Here is a 14,251-nt window from a genome sequence, read left to right as displayed (position 1 = left end):
TGATTAACACTTTAAAATATATATATATATATATATATTTTCTTTTTGAAAGACATTTGTGAAGATCAGGATCTGAAAGAAAGAATCATGCAACTGAAGAATGAGATTGAGACAAAACGTGCTTCACAACCACAAAAAGTGAAACGATCTCACAGCCAAAACACGAGAAGGTAAAACATTCTTTATGTAAAAACAAATACTTTTAATGCCGATATAGAAATCCATTCGAAGAGAATTCCTTTAAATATGACGTATTATTTACGTCGGTGAAAAAGAATTCGTCGTAAAGGGTTTCTCCCGTCATATAGCATCCCCTTTCGGCACTGAGCTGTCATTGTAAGGAACTGGGGCTCGTTCCTGGGTGGCGGCATGAACTTCTTCAGACTAATGAGTACCAGCTTATCTGCAGGTAATGCAATGCTGACCACATTGCTACTATCATGCCTGTTCATCACGAAATTGCAGAACTTTCATGACCCCTGACCCACACTAGGCTGCAGCAGGAATGCTTTTTTACTCAAATATTGCATCGTTTCGACTCATAAATATGCACAAAAAATTGAGAATCACTTTTTTAATAACGAGATGGCTGTATGAAAAGAACCTAATTATATGAACCTCCCAATGAGGATATTTAGGTTCAAAACACAGAACAATTTCTGTTCTTCACCGACTGCAGTGCAGACGTAAATTTTCCTCATTGGTAGACGAATCATCGGTTAGAATCTCCTAGCCGCCGGACTAACCGTGGGAGGATCGTGTTTTTCTACTCCACGCAACGTAAAAGTCCCATCGAAGTGCCTAGAGTTCTTTTATCTTCTAGGTTGGGTTCAAAATTAGAAACATATGACATTGAACCTTGATAATCCTAAAATCAAAATTGGGTTAACTGTTCAAGAACGATCGTAATATACATTTAAAATGATTTTCACAATGTGGTAAATTTCGCTAACTTGGGGATTTTTGAAAGAATTTAGCAACTAAGCTTTTTTGCCTCTTCCAAAACCCAGATAATTTTAAAAAGCTAAATAGTTTAAAAATTAATGCAAACTGCTGGCTTTGCTTCGAGTTTAAAGTATGTAAAGTGTGGCTTTTTTTTATTTTCTTTTGGCGGAAGAGCTTTAAAAACATACTTTAATGAAAATAATGACCGCCTGTTTAGTGTGAATTCATTATTTACTAAAGGTGCGGTCTTTAGGTCAACAAGAGTTATTATACTAAGTCTATCGGAGACGCGTCATTTGCTTACTTTTGTAGACAAGAAGGGAGGAGCATGAGTAGGAACATGTAGGAGCGCTTACATAAGAGACTAAATTTTCGGGGACATCATTATATGCAATGCTTTTTTTTTTCTTTTTGTGGGTTCCTTTGTTTAAGTTATTATTTTTTTTATAACCGTCGTTAAACAGCTAACCCAATTTTGAGTTTACGATTAACAATGTTCAACTTCGAAGACAAAAGAACTCCTGGATCAAGCATTCCGAGAAATTAGCCTTCGGGGAGGACTTTTTGAGGAAACTAACCCGCCTTTGCGTTACACGGAGAGGAAAACCCCCGAAAACCTCCCACGGTTGGCCCAACAGCAAGGGTACTCTAACCCATGATCCATACACCACTGGGGGTATCGCTGCGTTACCACAGTGGTCAGTGCGATCTAGGTGCTGAATTCATATGGACCAGCCATAGGTAAGATTTGAATCTGGGAAGCTTCATAGGAAGGCAAGTACTTTATCCCCTGAGCCACCACGACTCTAGTTTAAATTATTGTAAAAAATGTTCCAAGTTACACGAAATTTAAATTTTGCGTCTTGTATGTAAGTAATTATTTTCAAATAAAAAAAAATTACTATGTAAAAAGGTATTTCACTCGATATTCTATTTCATATATAATCTTATACTTTACGAGCTTATGATAAAATCACAATTTTTAATTTGAAACGTAAATTTTGCTAAGTTGTGTATGGGATATGGGACACGCTGTATTTTAAATGTGATTAGTAAAAAGCTTTTTAAAAATTACGAAGATTTATTATTCACGACAGTTATTGATTAACACTTTAAAAACGGGTCCTCGCCAGCGCTGAAATTCGATTCGATCGAATTTGACAGACACAGGGCTCTTGCACACCCAGAACATATTTTTAAAAAAATTACATTTTATTATGTTTTTTACTAACAATGTATAACAGTTCTAAAAATAGGCACTCGCTTTCTGACGTGTCAAAAAAAAAAGTAGAAACCTTAAGTACATCAGTTACTGGTCACTTTTTCCCATCGCTGTTTAAAAAAGTTTTTTAATGAATGTAGAAAGATACTCCGGAAAACAGAATTTTCATTTATTCACTATTTTGATCCTTTAGAATCCATCAATTTGTAATCGTGTGGCTGGAGAGTTCTTATAACATGCTTCCAAGTTTTAATGTATACATTAAATGTCTTTGGCCACCCCAAATATTTTATATAAAGCTCTTTAAAGTCAGTATATTTAACTAAATTTTGTATAATTATGTTATTTTTATTGTTGAATTAACTTTTTATAGTCGTAGAGTGAGGCTGGGATAGCCTGGTTGACAAGGTGCTGGACTAGCATTTGTGAGAAAGGGAGTTCGAATTCAGCTGATCGAAGACTCTCCGTGTAGTAAAGCACTCTAAATCTGTCGGGTCACAAAGTCTTCCTTGCTCCCATATCAAATTATATCTCTGGGGATACTGAATTGGAGGTTGATAGTTCTGTGGCTCGAAATGACGTATGGATGGGTTCGCCCTATAAACGGGTGTGACGTATGGGTGTAGCAGAAGTCGAATTCTTGGTCATAGATAGCACCAATGGAAAACAAGATTAATCGCACCCCGTCTGCCTTAATGGCCGACGACAACAAAACAACATTGCTATAGAATATTTGTAATATAAATTTAAAAAAAAATATATATAACTTGATTCAAGCAACAAGAAATTTTTTAAAAAAAAATATAGCTATTGAATGAGAAGGGCCTATCATTGTCTGTCACCGACTCATTAGGTGTGAGAAAAAAAGTGGCTAATAGGACATTAGATTCTACCGGCCACAGGCTACTAACTAAAAATTTTAATTTTTCAGTATAGTAACAACTCTATGCAAACATGTCCATATTCTTTGTCAAAGGATTTTACTTTGAATTCTACAATAAAATCTAACTCTAAGAAACTGTTTGCGTCTTCAAAACAAAATCATATAGGTGTTAGGTATCAATCAGGTGTGCACCAACGCGCTATACGCGGTCCATAAGGCTGTTTTTCGAATTCTTCTGTCATCTCATGAAATGATGCTTTTTTAAGAATTATATACTATTTTAATAACAGTTTGATCATGTTTAACCTACCTTTAGTCAGCGCCCTCTAAGTTTATTCTGAAAAAATGCAAACTGTGAATTTAACGAAAAGCCACAGCTTCAAGAAATTGAAAAGTGTTTATGATCTAATTGTTTCATTTTAGAGACTTATCCTAACACTGCATTATCTAAGCTCATAAAAATTTTCGAAAGAAATAAGAATAAGACTTTGATAATTTTACTCTAGGTGGAAAAAAGTTGCCAAACTGACTATTTATAGAAAAGCTAAATTAACTTTTGAAATATTTAAGTGATTCGTCTCTTTTAAAGCCCAGATAACTCTTCACGTCAGGATGGTATATATAGTTTAAATTTAAATTTTGGTTCAAGTGTAAGGCACTCAAATTGTAGCTTTTTTAATTTTCCTCGGCAAAAGAAATTCGAAAAACCATTTTAAGGTGTTAAACTATGTTTTAAATAATTATTATTTCAAATGAATTGTGAATCTGTTCTTTATTTTACAGTCAGTCTGTAAGAAGGACGAGCATACGAGACAAAACACTGATATCTCGTCGAGAGGCGAGAGAAGAGGCAAGAATCAGACACGAGCAACAAGAACAGAGTGGAACAGACGAGGTAATATATGCGCCTTTCTAGAATATCTGTTATGACGATATAGATTGCTACCACTGCTATTAATGCTGTGTTTTTTTTATTCTTCTTTTGTTTTTTCTCTCCTATTAAAGAATCAAGACCCCAAATCAAAACCGGTTATTAAAGCAGTACCAAAATTTAGAGTTTGATTTACTGGAAAAGGTGAGAATTATACTCACTCTTTTTCTCCCTTATCCCCCATCCCCTCATTTTTTATCTCTGTTGATAATTATATGTTACTGTGAATGACTAAAATGGGTTAACTTCCAACCGGTGAATGTTGACAATCATCTAGTCGCTTTGGTAAATGTTCGAAATATACATTAGGTCTAGATTACCACTGCCCAGTATGTCCTACATCAATGTTTTTTAAGGTCTAGTGCCACTACCCAGCATGCATTTAACCGAACGCTGACGTTTCTCCTAATCTTTCCTCAGCAGATAATAAAATATGGAATCAATATAATAATATCAACGAATCAATTAATATCAAGTATTTCGGACATTTATCAAAACGACCACGTGATTGTTGACACTCTGGGTTGTTCACGGTAAACATATACATAAATGAATTATTTTTAAAAAAATGGCAACTATTTTGAAAATCAAGTGAAAGTAGTTTTAAAATACAGTCTGCCAACTCAGCAAAAAGTCCACTATAAGGGCTCTTTGAAAACATATTGTAACAGTATTGTTAGAAATAGTGATAGCAATAGTACGTACTTTGCTTTATAAATTATTAACAAACTAAATTTGTTGAATTTCTTTACAAAGAAATTTCCTAACAAAAATTTTTTTTTTCTATAAAGAAATTTTTAATCGGTCAGAACATCAACTAACATTCAAAATATTCACATTTAATGAACTACTTTACTTTGCTTTATAAATTATTAACAAACTAAATTTGTTGAATCTCTTTACGAAGAAATTTCCTAACAATTTTTTTTTCTATAACGAAATTTTTAATCGGTCAGAACATTAACTAACATTCAAAATATTCACATTTAATGAATTGCTTTACTTTGCTTTATAAATTATTAACAAACTAAATTTGTTGAATCTCTTTACAAAGAAATTTCCTAACAATAATTTTTTTTTCTTTCTATAACGAAATTTTTAATCGGTCAGAACATCAACTAACATTCAAAATATTCACATTTAATGAATTGCTTTACTTTGCTTTATAAATTATTAACAAACTAAATTTGTTGAATCTCTTTACAAAGAAATTTCCTAACAATAAATTTTTTTTTACTATAACGAAATTTTTAATCGGTCAGAACATCAACTAACATTCAAAATAATCACATTTAATGAATTGCTTTACTTTGCTTTATAAATTATTAACAAACTAAATTTGTTGAATCTCTTTACAAAGAAATTTCCTAACAGTAAATATTTTTTTTCTATAACGAAATTTTTAATCGGTCAGAACATCAACTAACATTCAAAATATTCTCACTTAATTAATTGCTTTATAAATTATTAACAAACCAAATTTGTTGAATTTCTTTACAAAGAAATTTCCTAACAATAAAATTTTTTTTTCTGTAACGAAATTTTTAATCGGTCAGAACATCAACTAACATTCAAAATATTCACATTTAATTAATTGCTTTATAAATTATTAACAAACTAAATTTGTTGAATCTCTTTACAAAGAAATTTCCTAACAATTATATTTTTTTTCTATAACGAAATTTTTAATCGGTCAGAACATCAACTAACATTCAAAATATTCACATTTAATGAATTGGTTATATCCTCTAGTTTGTGGGCAACCTTGTTGTACTAACGTTGATTTGGTTTTATGATGTTTTATTGTTATAAGGGCCTTTTGGCACAAACAATTATAATAGATGTAAAATTTGCAAATTTTGATACTTTGCACTGTAACTAGCAAATTGTAAAAACATCAGATGCTGCCATATTTTGTAATTTTTAAATTGATTTTTATACATGCCTCGGATGGTCTTCGTCGAACCGCTATGAATTTTTTAATACTTTCATTTTTCCCAATAATCACCAAATCATGAGTTTTTTAGGTTTTATTTCCGTCTCTTGTGAATAAAGTTGAATTTTAACGGATGCACTTTCCCATGTGCCTGTTTTTTTTTCAATACTAATGACGTTGAACTCAATTCTAATAACTATCAGCATTCTTATAATCCATTTAAAATTGAAAATACCGATTTAAACATAGGGTGAGGAGTACCTAACTCGTATAGCTCTTTCATTTAAATTGAACTTTATAGAATGAGAGGGAAGAGGGGGGTGTGAGAGATTTACGTAGCATAAATTTGCGATATAATAATAATAAACATGATAAGATTCTGAAAAAAAAACGACTAAATTTAATTTGTGCAAAAAGAAAACCTGGATAAGGAAAAAACTATTCACTTTATTTCCGTATGTTACCGTGAATGACGGAAATCAAGAGAATGTCGACATTCACCGGTGAATGTCAACTATCACAAAGTCGCTTTAGTGAATGTCCGAAATATTTGCCATATCAGATTTGATATTAGTTTATTCGTTGATATTATTGTATTTATTCGATATTTTGATATCTTCTGAGGATGAATTAGAAGAAATATCGGTGCTCGGAGTACCGGTGAAATGCATACTGGGGCAGTGGCACGTGACCTTAAAAAACATTGATGTAGGGCATACCGGGCAATGGCACTTAACTAAGCCTAGTTTCGGGCATTTACTAAAGCGAGATTGTCAACTGTGGAAGTAAATAACCATCCATTTCGCTCATTCACAGTAAACAACAAATATACAGTTGATCGAGAGTTGATGAAAATCAATCAATGAGCAGCTTGAACTATTGCATCACTCCCTGGATTCCTCCCCCCAAAAAAACTTTGAAACTGATTAGAATAAATTATACTTAGTAAAAAAAAAATAGTGCGTGGAGTCCCTCCGAGCGGAGGAAGTTAAACTTCGCGAACCCGCGACGTTAATTGTAGAAGAATCAACAGTCGTAGAAGAATCACTAGTTCTATTCAACGACTCTTTTTCCTGCTCCGCTCGCTTCCGTGCTCTGTAATTACGGTAATATTGTGCATTTTTCCCTCGTGGACCTCTTGAACCAGTGGAAGTGCTTGTGGTTGCCTCATCGTCTCGCCCTGGAAAATGTATTTGTATTAATAATGTATGTGAATGCGTCATAATGTAATTTCAGAAGAGAAAACCTAACAATCAATTGATATTCACAAGAGACGTACCTTGACATAACCTTAAATCCGTCGCATTGTCCGTGGGATTGTTTTCACTCATTTTTTACAATTGTTATCCACTAAATTTGAAAATAAAAAATACTACCCTATTAAATTATATGTGTATCAAAACAAACTAAAAAAATATTTATAGAAAAACAATACTTTTATTACTTTTATTATTTTTATGCTAGTGAGAACCAAAACAATATGGAAATGAATGAGGGAAAACTGGATCCTACCACGTGATTTCCCGGCCAATATAAATGTAGCGTTAAACGTTTAACGCAACCTTGTTGGAAGTCGCATAAGAAGTATAACTTCAAAAAGTGGTAGTATTAGGAATTGTGAATTTTTCAACTATGTAGGTACATTATTTCACAATTATTTAAATAGTTATTTTTACTATTTAAATCATGTGTGCCAACTTCTTTTATAAATCACAGAGTTTTTTTTTACCATTTGAAGAGATATTAAACTTATTGATAAACAATTTTACTTTTGATTCACAATGATTTCCTCCGTCACTCTATGTAATTAATTTAAACAAATGTTTAAAATCAAGGATTGACAATGAAGGTTTGAGGTGCTGGAAAAATGAAACAAACCCTATAAGCCTACAAATATATTTACGATGCAAAAGAATGATAAATAAATATATTTATTTATCAAAAATATTTTGAAATCTTGGTTTTCTTTCTTCTCAAAGCAAAACAAGTCATTTATTGTTACAGATTTCTTTTCATTTTCTAAGAATTCGTATCAATCTAAAAATGTTCCTCATTATTTTAAAAGTTTCGAGGCCTTCCTCAAATGTTTGCTCTAATTGGTTTTTGTTAAGTTCGGGTGCATAAACATCAAACCTATTGTTCTAGGCACTTAACACAAATTGTAACAAAAGCATATTTTCTTCATTATTATCATCAGAAATTTCTATATTTTTTGTTGTTGCTTCGATTAACAAATTAACATCAATTTTTCTTCTTCAAATGTCTGTAGAAATTCTGAATCTTAATTTTGCCTTTTGCTTCCATAACTATGATGACCATTCAATTTTTGGTTTGTCAATGTGTTTTGTGCAAGGATATTTTTATTTCAGATTTTTGAAGTGTTGATTAGTTTACTTTACACAAAGATATATTAAGTTTGTTTATTTTTTGTTTTAAAAATATGCAGTTATTGGTTCTTGCCATTGGAAAAAGAATGTTGAATGTAATTAACTTCTTTGAATAGCCAGATCTATTTACGATTTCAATTTTATGATTTCGGTTTCAGTAATAGTTTTGTGCTCGATAGGCGAACGCCCTTACAATTTTCAAGAGTTATAGCATTTTTCATCATCCTTATATTTAATTAATTCATTTCATGATATTTAACTACGACTACTGTATGCATGGCTTCAAATTTGTAAGGTCGACGAGGAAAATTGTATGTCTTTACAATTTAAAAACTCCTTGAAAAAGTATTTTTTTTTTTTTTTTGCAATAATGGACCCTATTGCACAAATTCATAAAAGCGGACCCTGGTTGAAAGAATGTGAGTAATTATTTCACAATTTCACGAAAAACGGACCTTTCACAAAATGTCTGGACACATCCCTGTCTATATAACATACTCTCACTTGAATATTGATTTGTGACTACTGACCTATTCGCTTTTTTTTCATCTAAAACTAAATATTAAGATCGTTTATTATGGAACCCTCTATAAATACCGTGTCCTGCAACGGACTTACTTATTTGAATCTCGTCATCCAAGAATGATAGAAGAATGAAACAAACGATATGGTTAAATTGTAAGAGTTTTATACAAAAAAAAAAAAATTGGAAATCTGTTAAAAAAGTTGCCAATAGATGGCGGTACAAGCCATCTATGACCAGAACTATCAATCTAATCCTTGAAACGTGAAAGGAGACTGTTATACCAGATAATTAGGTACCATGCATTCTATTGAACGCCATGTGCTACCGGAATATCACAGATTATCTTATAGTCCTATGCCATTCATATTCTTTTCAAACAAACTCTGTATAGCGTACACCACCATCTGTTGATAAGTTTTGTAATTAAATTCTAAAACTTAATCTGCATACAATTTTTGCAACTGAAACAATAAGCATGCAGTTTGTTTAATTTCTATATCCTCCTTTGTTGATGAAATTTAAAACAGTCAGTCTACCGCTGGGTACAGTGTAACTTCTAGCACAATCCTCATTTTTTATCCTTTTAGTGTGAGAGAATAAAAAAAACCATTTATAAAATTTTTATCCTTTAATGCTGCCAAAATATAAACGAGCTAAATGTCGGAGCAGTCTGTATGTAAGAAATAGGTACCGTGAATAGTCAACATTCATTTTAAGAACTTTTTATATTACAATTATTAGATCAATCCATTTACGATTTTTGTGAACTTTTATTATGATTTAATATATATTCCTAATTTATCTAGAAAGAAATAGTTTTGTTTTAAATTATGACTTAAAATTGTTATTTTTTCTATTTTTGAAATTTTCAGGAGGAAGAAAAACTACAGCAAGACATGAGGACAACGGAAAAACAAATTCTCTCCCCCGGTGTTGTTGATTCCACCATCCAAGACATCCCCTGCAAAGAAACCATTCCATTCGGAATGCACAAAAACAATCGAGACTCCGCAGACGACGAACTCGCAACGCATTATGATCAAAACGAAGACGATGTGGAAATGCACACTCAATATCTGAACAATCTGAACGAAAGCATGAACAATGAGTTCGCGAAACACGACGATTCTTGTGATCAAACCATCTCGACCCCTGTCATCCAGCATGGTCAGCCGGAGTCCGTAAAAGTCGAAATCCACGTGACTGTTAACACAAACCCTCCCTACCCACCAAACCATGGCACTTTGGCAGACCTCAAGAAGCACAGATCGGACATGCGTACCAGGAGCAGTTTAATGCTGACCCCTTCTCAGCAGGAGATAGCGGAAAAGATGGGCAAGAAGAATGGACATGGACACACTTTCAGCACAACCTATGTGTACGACAGGCCACCGTCGCCCACAATATCCTTGCGGCGATTCTGTAGTGATCCCTCTGAGGTAGTGGGTGGTGAAGTACCCAAACAAGGTTGCTGTTTGGTGATGTGAACAATACCGTGCATTTGTCTTGCCATAATATTATCTTTTGTTGTTCTCTTTCTGATCACATGTTATCATTTTATACCAATTTATTTGATGAGGTTAAACTAAATAGATAGATTTGACGACATATCATCCATTCATATGTGGTAGATATCGGGTCATTCTCACTGCATGCGATTCACGCTCATCCGATCACTGGCGAGGGCCAATGAGAAACAGATTGATGAAATCTATTCTCTTGCTAAAAACTCGCCAATCAGTTTCTCCATTTCTCTTGATGATGACTTGAATCGTATGCAGCGGGAACGGTCTCTAAGCTACAATTAAGTGTATAACTGGCAAGTTGTTTGCCAGCTTAACAAGAATCTCCTATAAAATAACTATTTAGTGGACATTTCCCCTTTCATATGCCACTAATAGTTCGATGGACAACTAATAGTTCCATGAGATGAAGGTGACAAGCATAAATAATAGAATCTTATTTAGGAATGTAAATTTATTCGTAGCTTTCCAACAATTTGTTGTATTTAACGAGAAGCATAATTTTACATGTAACAAATTAAATTTAAACAAAGTTGAAATTGGGACAAAAACTGCTAATATTTCAACAATTATATTCCATGTTCGATAGTATTCTACAATTCATTTCGTATACGTAATACATTTATTCTTATGAACAAGAACTATGAATTTTATTGTTAAGAATAGCTCATATAAATATCAATTCGTCCATTATCTACTAGTTGGATTTCATATCAGATATTTCTTTAATTTGTACAAAATTTATATTCTATGCAACACTAATAGCAAAATTGGCTTTTTTTCGCTTAGAATAATGCTACAAAGTGTTTTATTACTACTTTAGTAACAAAATTGGTCTATTTTTCCGATGAGAATGAAGTTAAATATCATTTTATACTACATTCATAAAAAAGTTGTCAATTTTTTTTTCTTTGCTGAGAATCATGTTAAATATTGTTCTATGCTATATTAGTACGAAATTTGTCTATTTTTTTTATCAGAAGAGTAATGTTAAACATCGTACACGAATGTCATTTTATTAATTATGTACCAATTCCATGTGTGTCTTAATAGAATATTCTAATTTCATAAGTCTTGATTTAATTCCGTTTGCTATTTTGGAGAAAAAAAAAGACAACTATTCCATTGCTGAGAAGGGCCGATTTTGATTTTTTTTGCTTAAATAATAATGTGAAAGCTCTTGATGAAAATATTTTTGTGACTTCATTTTCTTTACCAAGTTTTTAAAGAAAGAGGACGATTATGAAAGAACAATTTTTTGTTAAATTTTAGCAGCTTTGAAACCCAATGAAAGTAGGCTTGTTTATTACCCGGAAAAGGTATAAAACAACTGGTAGTAAAAACGCTTTATTTTTTTATTTTTAATTCAGGAGAAGTAAAAAAAAATCAGTCACTATTATTGCTTTCTTAACAGTTATAGTATACTCTGACTTGTTAGTAAATATGTATGTTTTTATAAAGAAATCAAAGTGTTAGTCAGGAATTTCTCCTAAAACAACTGTTAACAATTAAATGTTCTTACTACCAGCTTTGTATCTGTCTTTTTTTTTTCGTAAAGTGTTAAAGTGTTTCGTAAAGTTCGTTTGCTCTGTTAATCATACATTTACTGAAACAATATACTGAAGAACGAATCTTAGAGCTTATTTTTCAATTATTTTCATTTCACTTGGTCAGATTTTTCTATCAAAACTTTTTTGTAAATCATGGTGAAACATTGAAGAAATCCCTTCTTTTATATTTATTAACCTAGAATATTTACCGGTAGTATTGAAATTCATTCGCTGCAATGTTGTATAATACAAATTGAAATGTTGTTATAATGCATAATCAGTCGTTGTAAGGATTTGTTATTAAATATTTTATTTAAAGAAGTGGCTTATAAATTCACAATATGCACACAAATACAATGTAGGGTCAATAAACTTTTAATTTTGGAGAGAGCTTTAAAAAATATACGTAGCTCAAAATGTGTTTTAAAATGTCTCGTTTTTATTGAGGCCATTTGCTTGAAATGTGTATTTTATTTTTATTTTTAAAAAGCGTCCTTCTTTTAATGGACGGTGGCCAAATGTGTGTTTTGGAAAACGGGCAAAACATAAAATACGTTTTTTAAGAAAATGGACATGGCTCAAATTATGTATTTTAGAAAGCCAATACTGCCTGAAATGTGCATTTCAGGCAGTGTTTGCTATCGGCAATTTTTTTTCGGAAATTTAACATCAAATGATCATCGAATTTTTTTAAAAATATTACAAAAACAATAGTGTTCATATTAGTTTGAAACCGCGAATAGACTGCTGTAGTCATCTTTCTTAAACATGCATTAGTTTCCATTTTTTAAAACATGCATTTTAAATTATAAATCTTTTTTTTAAATGGGTATTTTGAGTTGCGTAAATTTTTTTGAGTAAGCAGGCCATTATATCCATTTCCTATAAAAGTATTTTGAGCTCTGTGCAAAATGAAAATCTCACTAACCACATATTTTCCACATATTACAGATAAATCAACAGAGAAAATTATTTTAAAATAACTCGTTTTTTACATATCTAAGTATTTTTTACTATTTAAAGGTAATTTTTTTTAAAAACACAATTAGTAAAATTTGCGATATTTACATTGAAACTTAAGTTGTTTTTCCCAACTTTTGAATTGAAATTTATTTTTGACTATCTCCTTCCTATTTAACAAATCAGGAAATTTTCTCTTTTTTATTCAAACTTAAGTTAGCTGATGAAACAATATGCCCTGCATTACATTACTGTATTATGATAATTCTCCGCAATATTTATTCTAATTATAGTTAATTAGGTGACTTTCTAAATCCATTAGAAGTTCTCCTCGCTATGTTGGTACTAAGAGTGTCACTTGTTCATCTATATATGCATTGAATGATAAAAACATTATTATTATTCCTGGAATTGAAATTATTAATCTAATAAAGGGTGGTATTTTTATGTGAAAATAATCATGGATTTCCGATTCACTTTAAAAAAGATAGTTAAAATGCAATAAATAATATAAAATCGATTTTAAGTGTGGTATGAGGAGGTTGTATTATCTTTATCGCTGCATTCATAATGATTTATGAATTTATAATTATCATCGATTTCTTAATTACTTTAAAAGTATTGCCGAAGAGAAATTCAAACAATAATATCGTTTTTAGGCATGATATAAGAACGTAAAATTATTCTTGAATTATTATCCTGGATTTCGTTGTAGTGACAGGTGTACTCATAAATTCGATTTTAAGTACATTGAGGACTTTGAATTTGATTACAATTTAGATATTTTATGGAATTTTTAGGAAGGCATATGGAAAGATTTTTGACTACAGATGGTAAGAATATTATGTTTTGAAATAGTAATTCTCGACCCGTTAGTGTTCTCCTCTACGGTCAGTTTAAAGCATACAACTGCAGACCGCAGAGGACCGCACAGTATCAAGCTGAAGCGGACAAAAAAGTTTTATTTCTATTTTATTAATTATAAATGTAGGAAAACATTGAAAGGTGAGAGTGATTAACATTCTTAGCCTTTTTTTTGTTGTTGCGGCACACTTTTAACGATTTCGAAATTTGACGGCACACAATGAANATCTCGCCACGCTCGCTCGCCAATGAACACAATGTTCTAGCACAAAGACATAGTATTTTATCATCAAAGACATAGTATTGTACTTATGTAGAAGAATACTACCAATATTCTTATAGGCTTTTAAAAAAGTATATTAGCTATTTAGATAGTACATGGTGAAAAAATATTGCTTCACTAATATTCTGCATTTCAAAGCGTGAAAATTCAATGCATAAATAAACGTAAAATATAAAAAAAATTCAATGCATTCAATACAAACACTTAAACGTTTTTTAGACGAATTATGGAACAATCGAGC

At 31.5% G+C, this 14,251-nt stretch overlaps 1 protein-coding gene across 3 annotated transcripts in view; it reads left to right on the top strand.

Annotated features, from left to right (window-relative positions):
- LOC107439236 (protein phosphatase 1 regulatory subunit 16A) overlaps positions 1 to 12,224 on the top strand; it is a 79,283-nt gene extending 67,059 nt beyond the window's left edge. For all 3 annotated transcript variants that reach the window (XM_016051756.4, XM_043046235.2, XM_016051757.4), the window contains 3 exons: positions 53 to 170; positions 3,834 to 3,945; positions 9,703 to 12,224. In XM_016051756.4, the coding sequence (XP_015907242.1) occupies positions 53 to 170; positions 3,834 to 3,945; positions 9,703 to 10,317 (845 nt within the window). In that variant the 3' untranslated portion in view covers positions 10,318 to 12,224. The remainder of the gene's footprint in view (positions 1 to 52; positions 171 to 3,833; positions 3,946 to 9,702) is intronic.
- The last annotated feature ends 2,027 nt before the right edge of the window (positions 12,225 to 14,251 follow it).

This window comes from Parasteatoda tepidariorum, chromosome 6 (assembly GCF_043381705.1).
Source record: "Parasteatoda tepidariorum isolate YZ-2023 chromosome 6, CAS_Ptep_4.0, whole genome shotgun sequence".
Classification (NCBI taxonomy): Eukaryota; Metazoa; Arthropoda; class Arachnida; order Araneae; family Theridiidae; genus Parasteatoda; species Parasteatoda tepidariorum.
This window is presented reverse-complemented; position numbering and strand designations above follow the sequence as displayed.